Here is a 23,930-nt window from a genome sequence, read left to right on the forward strand (position 1 = left end):
ATTTTCAAAACAAAAACATTTTTGCGATTAGTTATACTAAGAATATCTCGCTTCATTTAGGATTTTGAACTGTGATAAGACGTACATATTTTAAACGAACTTCATCCCCGCAGACTCCGCAACGCGGCGGTTAGGGACGACTGAGAAAACAAAAAACAATAAATAAACATTTAATTTGCATGAGAGAATAAAATCTAAACTGACTTTAACTTTAAAACGATCACTCGTTAAAAGGTTATTTATTTGGGGGGGGGGGATCCAATAAAGTGTGCGGTTAGGGTCCTTGGTTATTTTGCGGGGGGGGGGGGGGGCAAAAATGATGATACTAAAATTATTCCGTCTTTTAAACGTATTGTGTAATTTAAACGTCAAAATATAAGAGCAGGAGACGTAGCAGTTTATCAGAATGATATTGATTGCATAAATATTGTCACTTAAAATATAGAATTACATGTTAATAATGCTACAAGCTTTAATACGGCTACACAAAACGATATTGGTGAAATGTGTATAGTGGGATGTCTCAATGAAGCAAAGAAACAAATTATTATTGTCAACATATATATATATATATATATATATATATATATATATATATATATATATATATATATATATATATATATATATATATATATATATATCCAAACGAAAGCATTTCAAGTATTATTCAATTTATTCATAAACAGCTTTTAAATTATACACAAGAAAGTTCTGCTTTAGTTAATGAAGATAATTATACAATTCCTTTAATTTTAACCAGAGATTTTAATGTTAATTTTGCTTCTGATCGAGCTAAAAATTTACTTTCGTTTCTACAATCCAAATTACAATTACAAATGATTAATGAGCCAGAAGAAGCCACTACAAGTCACGGAACTGTACTTGATGCAGTCTTGGCAAGATTTTTAGATAAAAATACAATGTAAAAATTTCGTTGCTTATTATAGCTACCATAAGCCAACTGTTACTTTCATAGGATTAAATAATGATAATAATTTAATCCTATGAAAGTTATCACTTCCTCCGAGCGTCCGTGACGCATTTTTTTTTCGACAATGAAAATTATTTCTTTAAGTTGACATTTTACTGTTTTTATTTATTTTTGAAATGACATTAATTCGTTTTTAAAATTATTTTTTGTCAACAGGGGAAAAACAAACGATTTTTTTCTATGATGTATTTATTTTAATGAGCTTATTAATTTTAATTCTTTTTTTTCTTTTTGAAAGCGTTTAAAGATTTTTTTAAGTGGAAAAATGTGTATTAGCTGCTCTGTTTGAAAAGTACTGCTATTTCATATGTTTGTTTTTACGCATCTAATTCTTTAGATGAGCGAGGCATACTTTATTTCTAGAAATCGGCTTAAAATATTTTTTAAAGTATGGTATAAATAATTTGCGATTTCAGCTAATTTTGAGAATTTTGATCAAATACTAGAAAGTCGATTGGTATACGGGAAAGTAGGCTCGTTTAGTTCTGGATGTAACTTCTTGTTCAAAGTAAAAGAAAACACATAGCGCCAGTTTGCATTTGCAATAATGTACTGCGAATGTTATTCACCTTGTGACAGCATAATTCCTCCTCTCTCTCTCAAAGCAGAAAAGTACTCTTTCCATGCGATGCGCCTTGTTATCGAGCTATACTATACTCACTTTCTGTTTTCAATATTTTCTGTAGCTGCATTAAAAATGAAATGTGTCATAAACTGAAATGGCTGCATATTTTACTAACCTCTCATAACATGTACTTAACTTTTCTCTGATTAGCCCTTTTTTTTTACAAAGGAGTTGTACCACGAGAGGTATCGAAACGTAGCTGTGATGTTCGCTTCCATACCAAACTACAAGGAGTTCTATGATGAAACAGATATTAACAAGCAAGGACTAGAGTGTCTAAGGCTTCTTAATGAAATTATTTGTGATTTCGATAAGGTTAGTTGATATTTTTTACCAGTTTGTTTACTGGCAATGTGCATTTCATTCATTAGGACTGTATTGCTCAATTTTAATTAACATTTTAAAGTTCTTATCTACTCTATTAAAACTCAACGGTATGTATGTCCGCCGTAGAGTCACTTCTGATTCGCTGTTTAATGGATGACGTCATCACAAATTTTACGTGACCTTGATCATGGCCACATGACAGTGGTGGTCCCATGAGACCTTGATGCCGCCATGCATCACAACTATCATGTGACAGGGATGACTCCATAACTGTGCAACGTGCCTCAGGCGGCAAATCTAACCTCCATGCGCTGCTAGTTCAAGTATGGAATGAGTCCTTTTAAAAAAGTCTTATTTGAACTTTTTTCATTGCATTTGTTTACCTATTGAACTGTAACTGCACTTTATTTTTCAATACTATACCACAATCCAGGTTTTTTATATTTATTACATTTACGTTGGATTACTTGCTTTTTGTGTATGCGCTTTTGAGTTCCTCAACTAATCCGAAATAAGTACTACCGTGGGCAGGTAAATAGCCGCATCTGCAGAAATGAGTTTCTTTGAAAGAATACGTTTTTTATTCAATAATAACAATAGAGAAATAATGGAATTTGGCGGGTTTTTTTTTAACAGAAACCAAATAGGCAAGCTTGTACAATAATGCTAACGTACAATAGATGTAAAAAGTGCAAGAAAAAAAAGAAAAGAAAATTTTGCAGTTACTGCCTTTTACTGCCCGCGGCAGAATACGTTATTTATTCTTAGATGAGTATTGGAAATGCAGCGTTCTGTTGAAACAAATTCCACTTATATATCCCTTACGAATTATAATGAAATGTTTGAGTTCAAGTACCCATTGCAACTCACTTAAAATGCTATCCTTAATCGTTCCCTTTTTACATACAAGTACTTATCGGCTGAAGTACCTGTCATTACAGTAAGCCTCCAGTAGTTGTTACAGTAATTTCATCCTGAAAATACCCCTCTCCTTACGCTTTCCAGAAGGAGACTTTAAGTCGGATTTGAAAGCTTTTAGTCGAAGGATATACAAAGGAGGATTGGTTTCCATTTACGTTTATAAACAATATGCTGATCCACAAGCGGCATGCAACATACGTTAAACTGGCAAAAAGCAGCAAATTGTTTCTAAATTTATCATTTTATTGTTATTACGGAATTTTGAAAACTGTCCATTTAATTTTCGTAAAAACTCAGCAGTTATTTATATTAAAATGTCGTATGTGCGCTTCTGTTTCCACTCAAAATTATTTCGTTGTTTAAAATTTACTGCTCTTTGAACGGTTCAATGAAACTGTTTAAAATTTACTACTCTCTGAACAGTTTAGTGAAATTGTTGTCTAAAATTTACTGATCTTGCTGTTTAAAATTTAATACTTTCTGACTAGTTTAACAAAATTATTGTTAAAAATTCACTATCTCTGAACAGTTTAACAAAATTGTTGTTTGAAATTTGCTACTCTCTGAACAGTTTAGTCAAAAAAAAAAAAATAATAATAATAAATTTACTACTCTAAACAGTTAACAGAATTGTTGTTTAAAATTTACTATTCACTGAAGTTCAAAAAAATTGTTGTTTAAAATTTACTATTCACTAAAGTTCAACAAAATTGCTATTGAAACTTTACCACTTTCGGACTAGTTCAACAAAATTGCTGTTAAAAATTCAGTACTCTCTGAACAGTTTAAGAAAACTGTTGTTTGAAGTTTACTCCTTTCTGAACAGTTTAAAAAATCTGCAGTGCACCTTTAAGAACCGTACATGTCCCCTAAGTTCAAGTTCTTGTAGTATAGTATAGAAGACAAGTACAGTCGACTCCCGCTACAACGCGATTCGACTTACGCGAAATGACTATAACCTCGAGTTTTTCACGAGTAAGGAATTTTAGAGCTAACGCGATTTCTGACTCGCAACACGGAAATAGTTGGAAAGAAATCGTGGTGCTAAGCGTCGGTTCCGTTATCGATTACTAAATATTGGTTTCATGAATGTTCTTTCATCATTTTAAGCATCACTGATTGCGCAAGTTTTAAGTTTGCACTAGTCTAAACATCGCTTTGTTAGTCTTTATTCTTTTTTTAATTCTAAATGTGAAAGGTACTGAAATATTGAGTCACCTAAGCACACTGTTTCATCTAAGGTTTGAATATAGAAAGAAAAAGCGAAAGTTTGTGACATTTTAAGAAAAAGTAAAGATTCTTGATACACTTGAGCAACTAAAAAGTGGATCGAGGTAGCACGACAATTTACGTATGGGTAAATCTTCCATACATACAAGAACTTAAAAAACAAGAAAATGCGATCCGTAAAAGTTCAGAACTTAGTTTTGAAATGAACTCCGTGTATAGTGTCGAAACAAAATGCAAACAGTAGGAAATTGGAAGCTGCTCTTGTACTGTGAGTTATAGAGACCCTGGAAGAGGGAATTACCATAAATGGAAAACGTTATGAAAGTAAATGTGAAGCAACTGTTTTTGTGAAAATATTTTAGAAAAACCATCTGAGATTGTGCTACATAAATCATAAGCTTCAATTTTAAAGTTATAAATAACTATCGTATGCACTGCACTATATGGTACACTATTATAGCGCAGCGCTTTATTATTACTACATACTGTACAAACCGTACTATTTTATGTCTCTCTCTCCTACTGATCATTGGTTTTATGCGTTGAATAATGCAGCTGCTTTAAAAATACAGCTTTTTACTTAATATACGGTAATATATAGCAAAAATTGGACTAAAAAACAGTTTGAGGGGTGTTTAAAAATGGCTAAAATAAATGAGTGTGTCAATTTTCAATTCGTATACACACCATTTCCCCAATGCGGAATTTCGACGTACGCGAGAGGTCTTGGAACGCATCCCTCGCGTAAGTCGGGACTCGACTGTATTTCGTAATTGTATTTGGACATGTTAATAAGACATGGAATATTATTAGCAAAAAATGGTAGAGTAAACCTGGGCATGTTTACGCGGATTTTTTTTAATGAATTTTCTAATTTTTATGTTTTAACCTAGGAAATTGTAGGCATTGTGGTTTTAAAGCAGTTAATGAAGTCAAAATTTGTATATTCAGTTGTTGCTCAGCTTGTGTTTTTAGCCATAAAAAAATGTTTTATAAGTTCAAGTCGGTTGCGTAAACTTGCTCCGAACACGGGGCACGTTCACGCATATTAAAAATGATACCAAGCAGTAAAAGAAATAGATATTTAACCAAATTTAAATGTTTTATTTCTTTCAAAACACTTTAAAACCACAAACAATTAAAGAACATTTTATAGGTCAAAGTAAAATCATAGGGCTTACTGCTAATTAAAAACAGAAACTATTTAGTCATCTTCTTCATCACTGTTAGATTTTACTAACAAAAATAAAGTATTTCATTTCGCATACTTGTCATGGGACTGCGTTTTAACATCTAAGACATTGAACCCTGCTTGTCCTTTTTTCGATTGGTTGTGTGCTTTCAAACAATAGATGCAAGCACAATTTTCTACTTCGTAAACAGAATCGTTCACTAATTTCCTTTTTACAGAGTGTACTAACTTTTTCCCTGTTGCAGGTTTTGGTTTCATACTTTTTTCTTTGATGTCTTCTATTTCTGCTTCAATAGTAACTTGTAAATTTTAAAGTAATTTCTCCTTTTTGTTTTGTTCTGCCCATTATGTTTTTTCTTTGTAGCTTCTAACTGCGATTGTCTAAGAGCTTCTTTAATTAGATTATCAGTTGGGATTGTGAGCATCTTCTTTTATTTTCCTTTCCTGGTTCATAAACTTGTCCAAATGGTCTCAGTTGGGGTAGTACATATGCGACGATGGTGAAGGCTTACTGAGAGAAATACTTGGATTATCGATAAGTTTTTTCGTTATTTTGACATCTAACGTGGTTCTGTTGGTGTTTTGAACCTAATGTCTTACCGTCTTTAAAATAAAGAAAATGTATTACAAGCTGAACAATGTATAAAGTTAAAGCTGAGCAGGCATGAAGACAACACTATATGATTGTAAGCTATAAGAAATGAATATGTTGCTTAATTAAAAATGAATGGTGATTTTCAAAATTAAATAACCTGAAAATTATTAAAGGTCTAGACACTACAGAGCGAAAAAAGCGTTCGGGGCCCGTTTAGAAGTAAGACAAAGTATAGAGTAAGACACAGTAAGAACGTGCAAAAATGTGCCCCGATGGAAATGCGTAAAAGTGCCCCGTCGGTAAGTTTGTATTAATTTTTGACGTGCAACAAAATTTAATAACTTTTCTGTCCATACAAATACATATCTCAAAAAGTGATAAAAGTCTGCTTTTTTTTATACATTTATTTGTTCTTAACTAAGTACTATTTATTCACTATAAACTTAAAAACGTTCAACACAAAATGTACTCGACTGTAGAAAACAGATTTTTCCGCATGTTCAACCGAAGCTCGACTGATGCTCAAAACCTTGGGAGAATAGTTGCTAAGGAGCAGTATCAATCTGGTATGACTGTTGGCCCTCTAGTTATTACTCATTTTGGAAAAAGGGCACGGTCTACCCTAATGTTTAAATTATATACTGTTTTAATTATTTATTTGTTTATTTATTTTTAAAAACACTTCAAATTTCAAGGTTTCGCAAAAAGTGTTATGATCCTCAAAACGCTAATATGTTCGAGTTTTTTTTTTTTTTTTTTTTCATATTGATTACCCTTATAGTATTTATTAAAAAACTATGCTTAGCTACAAAAATTATGGAATTATGTATTCTTCTTTTAATTTCAGTTTTTATGTTTAAAAATTGAATTATGTATTCTGTTCTTAATTTCAGTTGTTGCTGAAGCCGAAGTTCAGCAGAATAGAAAAAATCAAAACCATAGGAAGTACGTACATGGCAGCTGCGGGACTACAGCCGGGAAGAGAAGAGAACGGAGTAAGATGAAAAAATATGCTACTGTTGATTGATACTATTGAGTCATTAGACATTTGCAAACATTGTTAACTTCCTTCGCAGGTGGAATGCGAAGCGAAGTTGAACAGTTGATTCTCCTGGTACAAAAAGTTTAAGAAAAATTGACTTTTTAGTGCAATGCTTCAATTTCCACGTTTTGAGACAGAGACGGGACTGCATTAGGTTTTCAATCCCGAAATCCCGATCCCGAATCCCGCAAGATATTTAGCGTGATTAATCCCGCGGGATTCCCAATTCCGAAAAATTTTTCCATTCAACCGTTTTACAGCTTTTGCCGCTCATAAAACGATTATTTTCACAAGCATCATCTGAAGTTTGAATCTTCTTCTTCCTATATCTGCAAGAAAAACTGTTTCTCATCTGACCAACGATGGATTTACCATTGAAGAACACAATAAAAATATATAGAGTATATTTTTCTGAAAATTCATTGGTATTCTCATTCAATGTTTCAGTTTTTTACGTTCAGCAACTGAGAAAATGCGTGTAACCTATAAGCATTTTTGAAAACCGTCACTAAAAATATTTAAAATCCAATCAATTACGCTTTAGAAAAAAAAGAGAAATTGTATTACATATTCCAAAGCCCACTGGAGTGGCCTGAATGCAATGTTGGAGCACTTCTGTAAGCTTCAGTAATGCGCTCAAAACCTTTAAGTTACAAAAAGTGCACTCCAAAGAAGAAAAAATTGAAAAATATGACATTATTTATATATTCGGCACGACTTTAAAGGAGCGACAGAAACTTATATGAAACATAGAATGACTCGCATGACAATTCAGTAAGTTAAGCTGCTGATGTTTTTGAATTCCTCTTTAAAGTGAGAGGTAAAATTAGCGAAATTAACGCTTTTACTGAGACTCCGACTTGGTGATATGGTGAAATCAAGCAGTATTCACCCCTTGTTGCAATGAATCAAATTCACTGATACAATGACCAACGTTAATGAAGCATCAAGGGTTATTATCAATGCACGTTATACTGGATACAGCAAAACATATATCCAACAGACATCGTTTTTGTCCGATTGTCCGAAATTTGCGGTTCTTAAACAAAAACCCAGCAAAGAAAAGAAAAATCTATTTCAGAAGGTGATGAAATTAATGCGGATCTTTTTCTAAATGTCCACAATTATTTAATTTTAGTAAAACTAATTGCAGTGGAGGCCACAGCACGTGTTTTCATCAAGCGCAATATTTTTAGGGTAAAAATCCTTTACCATCCCATACGAGCGGCACACTTTTGCTTACCAAACGATAATTTCTACGTAGAATCTGACTTAGTAGTGATTTACAATTGCTATACAAATTTCAAAAAGACTATTAATTTACAAGTTATAAAAGCAGTCCTTCCTAAAACGTACAACCTTTTTTTATTCGACATAAAAGTTTAATTTTTAGAAGAATAAAGTCAATCCCGCGGGATTGGTTTCTTACAATCCCGAAATCCCGCGGGACTGAATTCGGCGCGGGATTGGAAACCCTAGACTGCATAAATGATGTCACACTTTTCTTCACCCCTACCCCCCATTTGTCTCAAAGTGTCACACTTCCCCTTGCTCTCCTCCTTTGCCGCATGTCGCGCTACTTTTTATAAACATATCGTTATAAAAAATGCGTGATGTGACGCTTCTTGTTATACCGTCCCAACTCTCTTCACAAACTATCAGTTTCACAAACCTCTCTCTCCTCAAAGCGTGACATCAGTTGTAGGCTAATACACATTTGTAACAAAAAAACTGGCATCCCTGCAAAGTAATAGATGCCCCACGTTTCGTTCTGTAAACCAGATGCTCGCTTTTTCATCTTATCAGTGATCAAACAGTAGATTATGCAAGAACAGTTAAAACTGGATCTTTTCGCCGTTTATTTAAAAAGTTGTAGCAATTTTTTTTTTTTTTTTTTTTTTTCTTTTTGTTATTGTGACCGAGGAGGCAAATGTCAGTTCATTGAAGTTTAGATTCCGTTAGAATGGTGCGACTCAACTCATAAAGTGAAGGTAAAATGCTTAGCTCCAGAGACTGCAATCCTGAATGTCGTAACCGGCCTGTCGGTATATGTTTGTAGTTCTGTCTTAGGCCCGGTTTATGGCGGAAACTTACAACTTATTTATTTATACAGAAGCTAAAGAGCTTCACATACATAGAGTATAAGTTCCGTACAAAGCGCCTTGCCTCCGGATACACACAAGAAGGATTTACTACACAAGAGAGAGAGATATATATATAACGCCCAGGGCACCGGCGGGAATCAATCCCACGAATTCCGACGAAGCTTTTACCAGTGCCACGGAGGCCCCCAACTTACAACTTATTACCTGAACTTTTACCTTCTTTTTACAAGTTGAGCCGCATCATGCTTGCATACTCTTGCTGGTATGCTGAAATAATTTATGCTACCAATGTGAAGGTAATATCAGCTTCAATGAAAAGACATCTGCGTTCAGCTCGGTCATGATTACTCCAGACTGATAAGCCTAAAAGAAGAGCGAAATTGCAATCTGTGTATGTCATATCCGGAATGTCGGTACATTGTTAGAGCATGCAGTTTGACTCTCATGATTTCAAATGCGATGGGCTATATTAAACGATTCTATTACTGAAAATGTTTCAAATGGCACTGCATCTTGGCACCTCACTATCTGCTGACTTATTGCATCCCCCAGCGGAGGACATCCATTCTTATAGGGTAACGGCACCAGTAACAGACATGCTTAAGACATCGCTCTCGGGTTAACTCAATTTGCTGAGCCTTTTAATGTTTTTAGACTTTTTTAACTATTTTTCTCTCACGCAACAACATTTCATTTAACGTTTGACTGCTTCTGGATCCTCTCAATTAGTTAATTCTATTTTTATTCGCTCATTTTCCGAAAAAGGTCCGATCCCCCCCCCCCTCCCCTCGTAACACAGTAACATACCCCGGCGGCAATACTGAGGATACCCAGTATAAGATACAATGAGGAAAGGATGAATAATGGACAGAATTCCCATTTTCTCTTCAAAATGTGCAAAAGTTCCTAATTTTTAGATCCAAAAACTTATTAAATTCAATTGAACATGAAACACCGGCAGACCTCGTAGTGGCTGTTTCTAACCTTCCATCACTGTCTTGTAAATAAATACCAACTGGCTGATAAAATTCCCTCTGATGACACTAGATGGTTGCACTGCATTCAAGGGTCGCAGCAACATCAGATTTACCCGCCTAAAATTCTTATTTAAATTCAAACTTACGACTGTCTGTAACTGGACCCTTGTCTGTTACTGGTGCCGTTACTCTATGTTTCGTCACTGCCGGTAGTAGCCATTAGGATAACGGCACCAGTAACATACATGCTTAAGATATCGCTCTCAGGTTAACTCAATTTTCTGACCCTTTTAATGTAGTTAAATTTTTAAAACTATTTTACTTCCATGCAACAATATCTCGTCTAACGTTTGGCTGCTTCTGGATACTCTGAATGAGTCAATTCTATTTGTATTTGCTGAATTTAGAAGAAAGCTCCGAACCCCAGTAACAGACACCGAAAAATCTGATGATACGCAGTAACAGACAGGCTAAAAGGATGAGTAATAGACAAAATTCTCTTTTTCTCTTAAAAATTTGCGAACGTTCTTTATTTCTAGTACAAAAGTCTTTAAATTCAAATGAACAATAATTGAGTACCTACCCAACTAGAAAGTGTACATCACAAAAAATAAAATAAAATAGAATTTATGACGACAGCCAGGTTTTTACTAACAAAACTTGAATTTAAGCTCGTACAGGAAACATTTTACTTTCAATATAAGTAGGAAGGCAACTTGCCTAACAGCCTCTTTACTAAACTATGCAAATGTAAAAATAAAAATACGTACGTAATCAGTCTTCTTCATAATTCTTCATCTCCTTCTGAACTCGAAGCTGGATGCCACATTTTCGTGGTTTCGTTATTGTTTTTTTTTTCTGTTCTCTCCTTTTCTTCATCTAATTCCTGCTTTCTTATTCTTGATGTCTTCCTGTTCCTTATTTTATTAAAGTCTTGCTTCAGATCGTATTTTCTTAGCCTCTTCTTGTTCCTGTTTGTATTTCTGTTTTTTCAGTACCTCGCTTTGCCACTCTTGTTAACAAAAACTGCTACTTGTGTTCTACTGTTGCTGTTAGATTTTATATTTACATTCTTAGCAGGAGCAGGGAGGGGGACTTTTACAAGAGTTTTTTTGCAGGAGCCTTTGAGTTTTTAGCCTTGGTTGAAATACATTGACCAGAAATTCAAAATACGTTTTGCTTGTCATCCACTCTGAATCAGTTTCCTAATCCTCAACCACGGGGCATGCTGAACTTGATCTGTGGGGTTCTTACTTATTTATGGATCACTGTTGGTGGTAGAAGATGTCCAGCAGCGTTTGCAGTGAATAAAACTGACATCTTTGTTCCCATTTTGGTTTACAATTTTGTCACCTTTAATTGCAAGCTCTCGGGTACCTTTTGGGTTGAGAAAAAATACAGTTTTGTCGCAATTAAAAATTCGATTCGGATTTCCTAAAATGCCAAGGTGATTGTTCTCTTTTCTTTTAAATAGTCGTGAACGGTCTCGAACCAGTTACCAGGAAACTTTTGAACGGGACAATGTGAGGTTTTCATTGATCCTATGAGCGACTGAAGGGTTCCGTTTAAGCAAACCATTATACCATGATTTCCCAGGTCTTCCATCAGTAAAAATATTAAGTCCCCCCCAATTCCTTTAAGAGCAGCTGCACATTGTCTAAAAATTCTTCTTTTAATATCAGAAACCCTGCTTTAGATGATGAGGCTACCCAGAGTACTAGTATTTTCCCTTCGTTCTTTGAAAGCACTGGGCCTGAACCCATCCTGCTTATGCTAGGATAAACTCCTTTCACTTTGTTCGTGGGACTCTATTTTTCCTTGCTGAAGCGGCAACACTCATACCATTACTATTTACACCCAATAAGGCTGTTTGCATTTGTTCTTCTCTGTAACAAAATTTCCTAGCATGGGGTGGGGGGGGGGGGGCATCCTGAACTGAAAGAAAAAGGTGTATTCACTATTCTGAGGTTCCAAAAAATATGGCATGAGTAACATACACCCTTTTGAACCAGTAACAGATACCCTGTCTGACACGAGTCACGTTGTTCGATTTTCAATATTGAACCTGTAGGCATAATTGCATCAATGAATAACCTCTACTGGAGCAAAAAAAAAAAAAAAGAGGAAAAAATGAAAGAGACTTCAGGGACCAATAACAGACATGGGAGTCTGTTACTAGAAAAGCGAATTTTCTGAGGATCAGTAATAGACATAGATAAAACTCACATTAGAAGTGATTGTACGTGAAAAATGATGTGAAAACCGAAAAGAGCATGGTTCAAACATTAAAAATACCTCCAGCATGCACTCATATCGACAGCTTACAATAGAAAATGATGGTTAAAAACATTCACCTCCTTAACGTAAACAGCTAGCTGTAGTATGAAACACCAGCTAACCTCGTGATAGCTATTCATAACCTTCCTTTACTGCGTCGTAAATACCAACTGACTCATGAAATTCACTCTGATAATACTAGATGGTTGCATCGTATTCAGTAGCTACAGCAACATCAGTTTAGCCCTCCTAAAATTCTTATTTAAGTCCGAACTTATGACTGTCTGTTACTCGTGCCGTCACCCTACTACTTGAGAACTTAGACGTCTAGTTTAGCACCAGAAGGATCTTGTTATCACATCTAGGGGAAATCAGATCTACGTCTATTATGGGTAGAGCTACTGAGTCTGGTAACAAAATTATTTTCTGATGAAAATGAAAATGTATTTTTATTTAGTAAGTATAACTTTTACCATGACTTAAGTATGCTCACAAAAGAAAAAAAAAGATTAGTACGTTTTAGGAATTAGTATTTCTCCTATTTGAGTTTAATTCTTACTCAAAATTAAGTTACTGTAAATTTCCCACAAGTTCTTTCAAATAATGGACGAACTGTTTTCTTTCACAGGACCTGTCTCGGCAAGGGCATAACGTTGTTGCGCTAACAGAATTTGCTATTGCACTCATGGCATTGTTAGATCAAATCAACAGGGAATCATTTCAAAGATTTAGGCTTAGAGTTGGTAAGTAAGGGTTTCATTTACTTATTATTAAACAGTGTTTTTGCTATGCATGTCAACACGTATTTTTCTGCTGCAAATCATCCAGCTAGCCGTTAAAAATTTCTAGCAACAAGCAAAAAAGATTCAGCAACTTTTAATCTCAATTTTATTTGTGTTCTGCTATTATTATTTATTACGCGTATAAAATATCAAATGAAATAGGTATATTTGTTGAATACATTTTTAGCGAGCTGATGTGTGCCTCACATGACTTCCTTTTACTCCAATTTAATGTCATTTCCCCATTACTGGCAATTTTAATGTGATTCAATAGTTTACTCTCGAAATATCACCAACAGTGCCCAAACTGGAACAGATTTTTAAAAAAAAAGTCGTCTAATTTGTCGTCAAGTTGGCGACAAATTAGACTTGAAGGCGGTTTTACTTCAAACAAATTTTATTGGAAACAGTTCTTGACGCCAAAATCCAGACTCCAACTCCGAGAATTTAGGGGCACCTGACTCCGACTCGACTCCTGTGCCCAATAATTAATCGGACTCCGACTCCCCGACTTCGACTCTGACTTCGTAGCTTTGGCAAAAATTTATACACGGAGGACAGATGACTGACTCTGATTTTTGGATATTCGACTCCGACTCCTTTATCCCAAAATGAGATTGACTCCGACCCCGACTCCGCAGCTATGGTTTTAACTGTGAAATAATTATTGTTGATATGACTTGTTTTCATTTTCACGCTAAAGTTTTAATTTAGGCATTCAGTTTTCGGCGAATAAACCCGAATGAAAAATAAACGTTTTTTTTTTTTTTTTTTTTGATATGATGTATTTATTTTAATAAGCTTATTAATTTTAATTATTATTTTTTCGTTTTGAAAGCTGTTAAAGAATTTTTTAATGGAAAAAAGTGTATTAGCTGCTTTGTTTTAAAGGTGCTGCTTTTATTTTTTTTAAGATGAGTGAGGAATATTATATTTCTAGAAATCAGCTTAAAATATTTAAAAACATTTTTGAAACAATTTGCGATTTTAGCTATTTTTGAGAATATTGATCAAGTACTAGAAAATAGTATGGGTATAAGGGAAAGTAGGCTCGTTTAGTTCTAGACAGAACTTCTTGTTTAATCAAAAATTTCTTTCAAACTTTTATTTTTAACATACCCGATTATTGAATTTGTGAAGCTGTTCAAAATAACAATACAAGAGATAATACATTACAAATTACAGCATATTCAAAATCAAAACACACAAAATGATTTCGATAAAATCATTATAGCTCGTTTGAGAAATGTGCCTGTTTTAGATGCAGTAAAAGCGCATTATCATACTGCTCGTATGTCGACTTTTTATAACTATTTTCGCATGTCTTTTGCAATCTCTATGTTCCCCGGATTTTCAAATTTTTTAATTTAGCAATTTAACCTGAAAAATTACATTTTTTGAGTAACTAAAGCGTAAATTGTAATAACAAGCTTAAAATTTTACGTAATGATTTTTTTTTCATTCAAATTCGAGAACATTCCTTTTTTTTTTTTTTTTTTTTTAACTATTGTATGTATTTTAATACCATCAGAAAATGGAGATTCCAACGAAAAAAATACGCTCCGTTTTTTTTTTTTTTTAATCAGATATTTTGCAATGAGATTTTTCGACTGAAAATTAAAATGCTTTTTTTTATTAAATCAAAAAAAGAAGAAAAAATAAACATTTTAAATTAAAAAATGCAGTGTATTTGAGACATAAAAAGGTCGACATAAAAAAAAATCATTTTTTTTATGAAAGATAAAAATAAAAAACAAAAAAAAAATGTTTTTTTAATTTTTCACATAAATTTTAAGGTTATATAAAAAAAAGTGCAAATACAAAAATTGTAGTTATTTTTATTACCAATAACTTTGTCATTTACTTTTTCCGACAGGACTCGTAGTTTTGCCGGAAATCACGACAAAACGTTTTCCTCCCTTAAACCCCCCCTCCTCCCCCTTTCCCGAACTCAGATCGTCAGTAAATTATTTTTCCTATTAATTTTATTATATTTTCTTATTTTTCCAATGGAGTTCAACCCTGTTCTAAATTTTTTTTGGGCTCAAACATTATTGGCACTGGCCTAATATTTCTTCGGGAAGAAAAGAGCATTAAACTAAGTTATGAACGAAAAAACGCAAGTCAACTATTTGACATGCATCTTTTTCGAAAAGTTGAATCAACTAACTGCCTCGTGTGTAGGAGGTCTTAAAGAAATAAAATTGGAATTTTTTAGAATATGAAAATCATATATGTTGCATTAATTGATTCTTATTTGTAATAGTAGCTCAGCTAGTTACATTTTACTTTAATAGAATTTTCAGAAACATATGTATAAAGAACAGCTCAGATGATTGCAATTTTGTTTAAAACTCTTGTGAAAAAATATACTATTTTTCTGAAAACATTGCATCCCGTGAGTCATGGACATTTTTGAGCAGAAGTCATAGAAAGTCATGGATTTGAAAACTCTAATTGTTACAGTATCGTGTGGGGGAGGTGACATCTTCAAACTTACACCCACACTCTTCTTTCTTCCGTTGGCTTCCCTAGTTTCACAATTATTTCTACACTTGAACTAAAATTGCTTCTAAGCATTAATTAAAATTAGGGGAAAATATTCATTCTTTCTTTTTCTCATTAAAATATGTCTATCAGCAACACGTTTGTTATACATCAGATAGAAAAGTAATGCCAAAAATTAAAAACTTGACTAAACTTTTAGAATAGAGTCAGGTAACTTTTATGTTTTGTTTTATAGTTTAAAAAAAATTGTTCCGTTTTACCAGTACACATTGCTTTAAGTTTTGAAATCTTAGTATGTTTTTTATTTTTTAGTTTGACTGTCTTTGTTTATTTATAGCTTTTTATTTTTAACATAACTTAAATTAGATATGCTAAAAATAGGGTGCTTTGCTACTAATTTTGTCATATACAGGTGTCCCTCGTATAACACGGTTAATTCGTTCCGCGTAGTATCGAAAACGTGCTATACGAGACTTTTTTTAAAATAACGTTTTTACTTATTTTTAATACAAATTATGTATGTGCATGAGAAAAATCCGGTTTATATATATATATATATATATATATATATATATATATATAATATGTATCGTGTTGTATCGAAACCAAGATTCATAAAAACAAAGTAAATAACTGGAGTTATTAGCAGAAATTAACAGAATGTATTTAAAAAAACGAAATTCCATCTTTTATAAATATAACATTCGTGTTTTATCATAACTGTCAAGTATTAAATTCAAGTTTGGTGCCGTGTAATATCGAAGCTGTGTTGTAGAAGTACGTTTTATACGAGGGACGCATATATATATATATATATATATATATATATATATATATATATATATATATATATATATATATATATATATATATATATATATGTATATGTATATATATATATATATGTATATATGTATATATATATATATATACATATATATATATATATATATATATGTATATGTGTATATATATATACATATACATATATATATATATATATATATATATATATATATATATATATATATATATATATATATATATATATATATATATATATATATATATATATATATATATATATATATATATATTAGGGTGGTCCTTATTTATATGGGAAATTTTTTTTTTCGGAATTCAACAAGTGACGCCCCCTAGTTTTGTGACACTATATTAAAAAGTAACGTGTGCAAAATTTGAACTCGATCGGTCAATAATAACACGTGCCCCTAGACCGTTGCACTTTTTAACAATTTGATAATTTTCCCTTAAATCTTCAACTTTTTACTTCAGACCCAGTACATCGTTTCTCCTAGGTTTGCAAAATATTTTTACAGTGAGGTAGCACTAAAATTAATCTTTTTAATTACTTTATATCATCTAAAGATTTTACGTTGAATAAGAATGAAATAATGCTTTAGAAATGTTCCTTAATCGTACGCTTTTCTCCATGTATCTCGATAGTGTGTATTTTTTTCCAATAGTCTTGGACGGTCTGTAAAATCAATTATTTTTGTGACTCATATTTGGTAAATTAGTTGTGAAATCCTTCGATTAATTGTGCTCCTCTTTCAATTGTATCATTCACAATTTTCAGTATTTTAACGATCTCTCTTCCCTTTAAATAGCTTTCTTCATTTTGCCGTGAATCAAGATCAAATAGGAAAAAATCTTTTAGTATTTGTAACTTATCCCCAAACAGTTTTATTGACTCGTAATTGATTCTATAAAGAGGAAGATCTTTACGAAGAAAGTATTCTAAATCATCTACTGTTATCTGAAATTTGTTAAACAGTCATCAGACACGTCTTCCTCATCACAAGCATTTTTTGGACTAGTCATTTCCTATCTTTAAAGTTAATTCCTTCATCGATTACCGACAAAGCTACTAGTTTATCCCCTGAATACCATAAGTGATTTATGAATTTTCCAATCACTGCTTCTGCTGCATGTTTTTCATCATTTTGTACGCTTCTAGTCTTTCAGACATATTATATTATTCAAAGGAGCCTCGATTGGGTGACTGCAAAAAACCATATCTTCATCCAGCATTTAATTGTAAAACAGCTTTGTAAAACAGCATTGAAGGATCTTCTTTTCATGTAAGGTCAATTTAAATTGTTTCTTAAATATAAAAATTTTCAAACAAATATTCCTTTTGCCACCCATGTGGCTCAGGAATAAGCTCCAGGTTGCCGAAAACATATCCCTGTAGGAAGAAATTCACCAGGAAATATTATTACAAGTTACGAGAATTCTCTGTAATCTTTCTCAATTCCGCTTTTTACGAACAATCATCAACTTCGTCTTTTAGAATTTAAGTGGTATATGTACTTGATTGAAATGTTATAAGTTCTGAATGATGAAGATCTTTCCACAAAGTTTTGAAGTGCTTAAATAATTGAATATCTGATCTAGAACTAAGAAAGGCAAGAACTTCTTTATGGACACACTCTGCAGTACGATTTCTAATGCATGATGATGGCAATCCAAATGTAATATATCACCGTTCAGTTTTTGCTCTAAAAAATTGCATGCACAATTTATACGGTTGATATTGCAAGTCGTTGTATCAAACACTACAGCTAGAGCGGTTAGCAATAAAGAGCTATCATCTAAGATATCATATACAACTGAAGAAATATTTAAGGAATTCCGAGTAGCTGTTCAATATTAGGACCTGAAGCTATCACGGTAATCCCGTCGGCGTTCTTTTTCCAGTTACATCTGAATGTAGCTTTGTATCCCACTGAATAACTACAAAATCTAAGTTTAAATTCGTGAAATTAAATTTTACCTTTCGAAGGTTTTCTCTTGCTCTCGTACGATTGATCACTAGGTAATTCGGATTAAAATTTACTGCATCTACATAGGCTGTAAATAAATTAGCAACATCTTTATCCCTAATATGGCATTTGTCAAACAATGATGAAAGGCGAGAAGATATCCATAGTTGTCAAGCTTTTTTGCATTGAGGTAGACCAGCTGTATAAAACAAAAGTTCAACAGTTTAGGATAGATATTCATTTCGGTTTCTAAATCTTGTGAATCGCAAGAATTTGATGATAATAAAGGACTATGTACTGAAGTAGAAGAAAATTGATTTAAAGTATAGATTTCTACATTGTTCTGATCTGGATATTTTTTTTAAATTTATATTTTCAAAATTAAAAATTGCATAAGCATTTAGGTATGTTTATAACTAAAGAACAGCGAATGAAAATATAATTGCAATTACTTATATTTATAGCACTGAAACCTTGCGACTCTATTTGCCACACCTATTACACAGGGAATTTTGTAAATCAACACCCCCAAAGCCTGGAGGAGGCAATTTGTTGTTGTCAAAGATCATTCATTAATGGCCTAGGACATTCATTAGTGGCCTATAGAATACCTTGTGTTTATCTTGGTGGGAGTAAACGTTCCCCTGCCGCTTGGTTGGAACAAGCGCAGAAAAGCGGTACGTTTGACCCAAGGCCATTGGTGTACATGTACCCTCTGTAACATGTGAAATTTTACAGAATGAAAGTGAGAGAATGGTCAGTCTGGAAGTAGCAGCACCTATTGAGGTTCAAAATTACTTTAAATATAAAACGTTAGAATATTTTTGCATAAAAATGAGAAAATCCGCAATTTTTTCTTCGAAACTCAAAAAAGGAGGCCCTAGGGGCACGTGTTAATATTTATGGATTGACTTAAAATTTTGCAAGGATCATTTATTTGTATAATGGAACAAATTGAGGGGGCGTCGCGTAAAATATCTGCAACTTCAAAAATAAGGACCACCCTAATATATATATATAGTATATATATATATAGTATATATATATATATATATATATATATATATATATATATATATATATATATATATATATATATATATATATATATATATATATATATATATATATATTACTTGGTAAATAAATTTCATCTTGCTGTTTCTCTTTTATCACTTTAAGATGCATAGAATGATAGAATGGAACATTAAAATTCTTAAATTCGACGTCAACAGAGCCAAATTTATCTAGACAAAAGCTTAATATCTAGATGAAAGCAATACTACACTGAAGATTTTTTTTTCCTCATCTTCTTTTCCCAATTCTATGATAAATTTAAAAAAAAAAATAGAAAGGAATGGAAAAGAGAAAAGATATCATTGCTGATTTATTCCGCCTGATCTTGCCGCAGGTTAGACCAGAAGAAATAGTGTTGGACATATGTTTAACAAAAATCACTTCAATTTTATAGAGAAACTAGTGGTACCCCGCACGTCTTTGCCCGTAGTAGAAAAATTAAATGATCATTTGGTTCGCCGAACAATGGATGATAAATTTCTCGCCAATTTGCTATGGCTATTTGCTCGCTCATGTTACGGTTTCATTTTATGATAATTTGATAATCTACTCTTTCACGTTGTGATAATTTGCTCGGTAAAATTTTCTTAAAATTAAAATATAAAAAGAACAAAATCGAATTTTCGAAAAATCGCTTCGAGGTGCACACCCCCATGCTACAAACTAATTTCGTGTCAAATTTCATGAAAATAAGCCGAACGCTTTAGGCGCTGTGCGCATCACAGAGATCCATCCAGACATCCAGACAGAGATCCTGATATCCAGACAGACTTTCAGCTTTATTATTAGTGAAGATTTAATTAGATTGCTTTAATATTATTCTAAAATGTAAATGCTAATGTGCTTTATGTATTTGTGAATCTAAAGTTAAGGGGACGTCGAGTTCGTGATATTTCCTTTTATTTTCAGGTATTAACCACGGTCCAGTAATTGCTGGTGTCGTAGGGGCACAAAAACCGCAGTACGATATCTGGGGTAACACAGTCAATGTCGCCAGCCGGATGGATAGTTGTGGGGTCATGGGGAAAATACAGGTAAAAGATAAATTATGCAAATTATGAGTGTACTTGGAAAAATTCAATACTTTCATAAACTGTTACTTTTTAAGCCCTTAAACTTATTTTCCTGATTCTTCTTTTTATTTTCTCTTTTCTCTCTCAATACTACTTGAAATGTTAGTGAAAATTCAATAAAGGCTATGGTTTTCTGGGCACCAAAACACGCAGTGTTTTGACGAAAGCAACTGTGTTCACGGGTCATTCCATAGAAATGTCAACCTCAACCTCAGAAATTTCTTTTCCACAAAACCTTAATTGTGACCTTTCATTTCATTCAGCATACTTTCTAGTACATAAATCCAATAACAGTTTGCAAAAATTGCATTCGGTGTTTTTCTTCTGGCTCTTAACGTGCGAGGTTGTCGAAAAGGCTTAGCATGTGCAAAAAACATGCGTCTACGTTTTCATGTGTAATGTAAAAGTTTTTGCAAATTTTTAAAAGAACTATGTTTATTATAGATGATTAGATGTTGGCCCAATAAAATTGACTGTTCTTTTTGCACACATTATAAGATAAGTCTTTTAATTAGTTTGGTCATTTTACTGAAAATATTTACGTTACGTTAGTCACGAAAATGTACTATTTTCTGCTTAAAAACTAAACCAGATGATTGAACCAAACAGCACTTTTTATTCTCTTATATCTGTGTCATATCTACTTAAAAAGTGCAAAATATTCATTTTAGTATCAGTAGATATAAAATAATTAGTGTGACTAACGCAACAGTTTGCATGTGACTAACGTAACATTTTAAAAATGATTGCTAATATTCAAAACTTATTTAATTTAATGTACGTTTTCATGAACAATTTTGAATATGTCGGTATTCTATATTGTTTAAAAATATGAAGGGTAAAAAATACCAGTAATATTACATTGTAGACCTTCTGTTTACTTAGAAAATACTTTTTTAAAGGTCTTTATCAAGATACTTTCAATTTAAAGAATTATTAAAAAAGAAAAAGGTGAGTTAAGCTAAATGAGTACTCTGCTGAATGTGCATTCAACGCAAGAATCCAAGCTTAAGGATTAAGATAATAGCAATACAGTCTTAACAAAGGAGAATGCCTCTATTTTTTAGAAAATACATCTCTACCTATTATTAAAATGAAGTAATGGCTGCTCGTTGGAAAACATTCGAAGATGTTACATGATACAGTGACAATAAGCGCTGCTGCCATATATTTCAGAAAATGTAAGAATGATCATTTAGAAATTCAAACATTTGCGGTGATATCTGGAATTAAAATGCATTCTGCAAAAACGTTCGAATATTTTTTTTCACTATTACATTTTAATTCAAAAAGATGTACAACACTATTCGTTCGATGAATCAGTAAACCTTAAAAAATAACATGCCATTGAAAAGTACTACGGAGTTTCTTATGACGATAACTAATACCGACAGAATACTAGAATTCGGTAAAACTATCAACTTGCATAAAGTTAATTTTTTAAAAGAGAGATATTTAGGATTTAATTAGCCCAAATTGATGTTATTCAGTTTGTAAAAACTGTTTTTTTTTTATTTGTTATTTTTTTTACGCTCATTCAAATTGAGTTAATTGAACTGAATCCTTCCATTCAATTTCTTACACTAATATAGAAAAAAAGTAAAGAAGAACCATAATGCAACACAAAGAAGGTTCCTAAAAAGTGTAAAAGTAATATAAGAGCAAGGGATTAATTACAAAAAGTTTTTTATATGCATTCATTGCGTGTTATTCGATGGTTACGTTAGTCACGTTACGTTAGTCACACTCAGTTTTTCGTAAAAGTACCATTAAGGACCAAAAAAGATTCATCTGTAATAAATCTGTAGTACATTTTTAAAAATAGATTATTTACCTCTTACAAATATATCTGGCAATTTTAAATGCCTGCGTAAGTTTCAGAAAAATTTGCCTCGTAACATAAGCATTGTTTCTCAGGGTTGCAAAAATATTACGTTAGTCACGATGCCTTTTTTGGTGAAAAAACAGCTGCCAGCGCTTATTTTGCTTCAAATTCTTGGTAGAAATAAAAAATAGTCACCTTGTACATTTTAAATCTGCATATTAAACCAAAACACATTTATTTTTACTCCCGGTGTAAGTAAAAATAGTTTGAAAATCAGCTGCGAATGTTACGTTAGTCACTATGGAATGATCCTCACGCTCTTTTTTTTTTTTTATAAAAATCTTGTACTGTCAACTCTAACAATGAAACGTGTTGCTTTATAGTGTAAAAGCTCTTATTTTCGTGAGGCTTTTTTTTTCGCAATTTTCACGAGTCCATCGACATCATGAAAATTTAAGCCTCGAGAAGTATTTTTTGAAGGTGTAGTCAGGGTTGTGCGCAGAGAGGGAGAAGGGATACCTGTTGGCCCGGGCCCGAACCTGAAAAGACCCAATATTTTTAAAATGAGGGGTGTAATATAAAGGCAAACAATATGGAGAAGAAGAGCCCATAAAATTCATTTGTGACGGGACCCAAAATTTCTGTGCACGCCGCTAGGTGTAGTTCTGTTCGTGTAAAATTCACGAAATTTTCAGCTAACAAAATCCCTCTTGTCTTATTTTCTGCGAAAATTACAGCTCGTGAAAATAAGTGCTTTTAAAGTAATAAAACTAATTTCGCACACACCAACAAATGATCACATATCCTTTGCTTTGAGCTCTTATGGGAATATATCTGAAAACTAAGGACATGTGAAATTTGTAAGAAATCTTTTCCTTTCTCTCAGCAATCAAAGGCAATAACTCTTTTGGTTACAATTAAAAATGTTAGGCAAAGTATTCTCTTATGATTAATCATATTTTTGTGTTCTCGATACAGGTCACTGAAGACACAGCAAAAACACTCATGGAGCATAATTACGAGTGTGAATGTCGAGGGACAATCTACGTCAAGGGCAAGGGCAACTTGACGACCTATTTTGTGAAAACTCAGTTCGACCGACATGGAGATTGCTGACATGCTTCACGAACCTAATGTTTTTGCTCATCGAAATGTTATCATCGTTGCAATTAAATGCTCAACAGTGTAAGGTATTTTCCCAACTGCTTTAAAGAACAACTTTCATTTGGAAATTCGGAATCTGATGAACTTCTGAGCATTCACCAAAACTTACGGTGTTCGATTGATGCTAAAGCTCTTGCGTGTGCAGTGGTATGCGGCACGTGTAAGTTGTACGACTAAGGCTAAAGCTCTTATTTGTACAATGGTATGTGGCATGTGTAAGATGTACGACTAAGGCTGAAGCTCTTATGGGCGCAATGTTATGTAGCTCGTGTAAGCTGTACGTAAGGTTAAAGCACTTACCTGCATGTGTGCAATGGTATAAGACACATGTAAGTTGTATGACTAAGGGTAAAGCTCTTATGTGTGCAGTGGTATGTAACATGCGTAAGTTGTACGACTAAGGTTAAAGCACTTATTCGTGCAGTTG

At 32.9% G+C, this 23,930-nt stretch overlaps 1 protein-coding gene across 1 annotated transcript; it reads left to right on the forward strand.

Moving 5' to 3' along the window:
- The first annotated feature begins 1,793 nt into the window (after window positions 1-1,793).
- LOC129233546 (adenylate cyclase type 2-like) lies at window positions 1,794-23,455 on the forward strand. Its single transcript, XM_054867558.1, has 5 exons — window positions 1,794-1,934; window positions 6,778-6,879; window positions 12,914-13,028; window positions 20,351-20,475; window positions 23,318-23,455. The coding sequence occupies exons 1-5, from the start codon at window positions 1,824-1,826 to the stop codon at window positions 23,453-23,455; spliced, it is 591 nt and encodes a 196-aa protein (XP_054723533.1). The 5' UTR covers window positions 1,794-1,823.
- The last annotated feature ends 475 nt before the right edge of the window (window positions 23,456-23,930 follow it).

Source organism: Uloborus diversus, unplaced genomic scaffold, assembly GCF_026930045.1.
Source record: "Uloborus diversus isolate 005 unplaced genomic scaffold, Udiv.v.3.1 scaffold_512, whole genome shotgun sequence".
Classification (NCBI taxonomy): Eukaryota; Metazoa; Arthropoda; class Arachnida; order Araneae; family Uloboridae; genus Uloborus; species Uloborus diversus.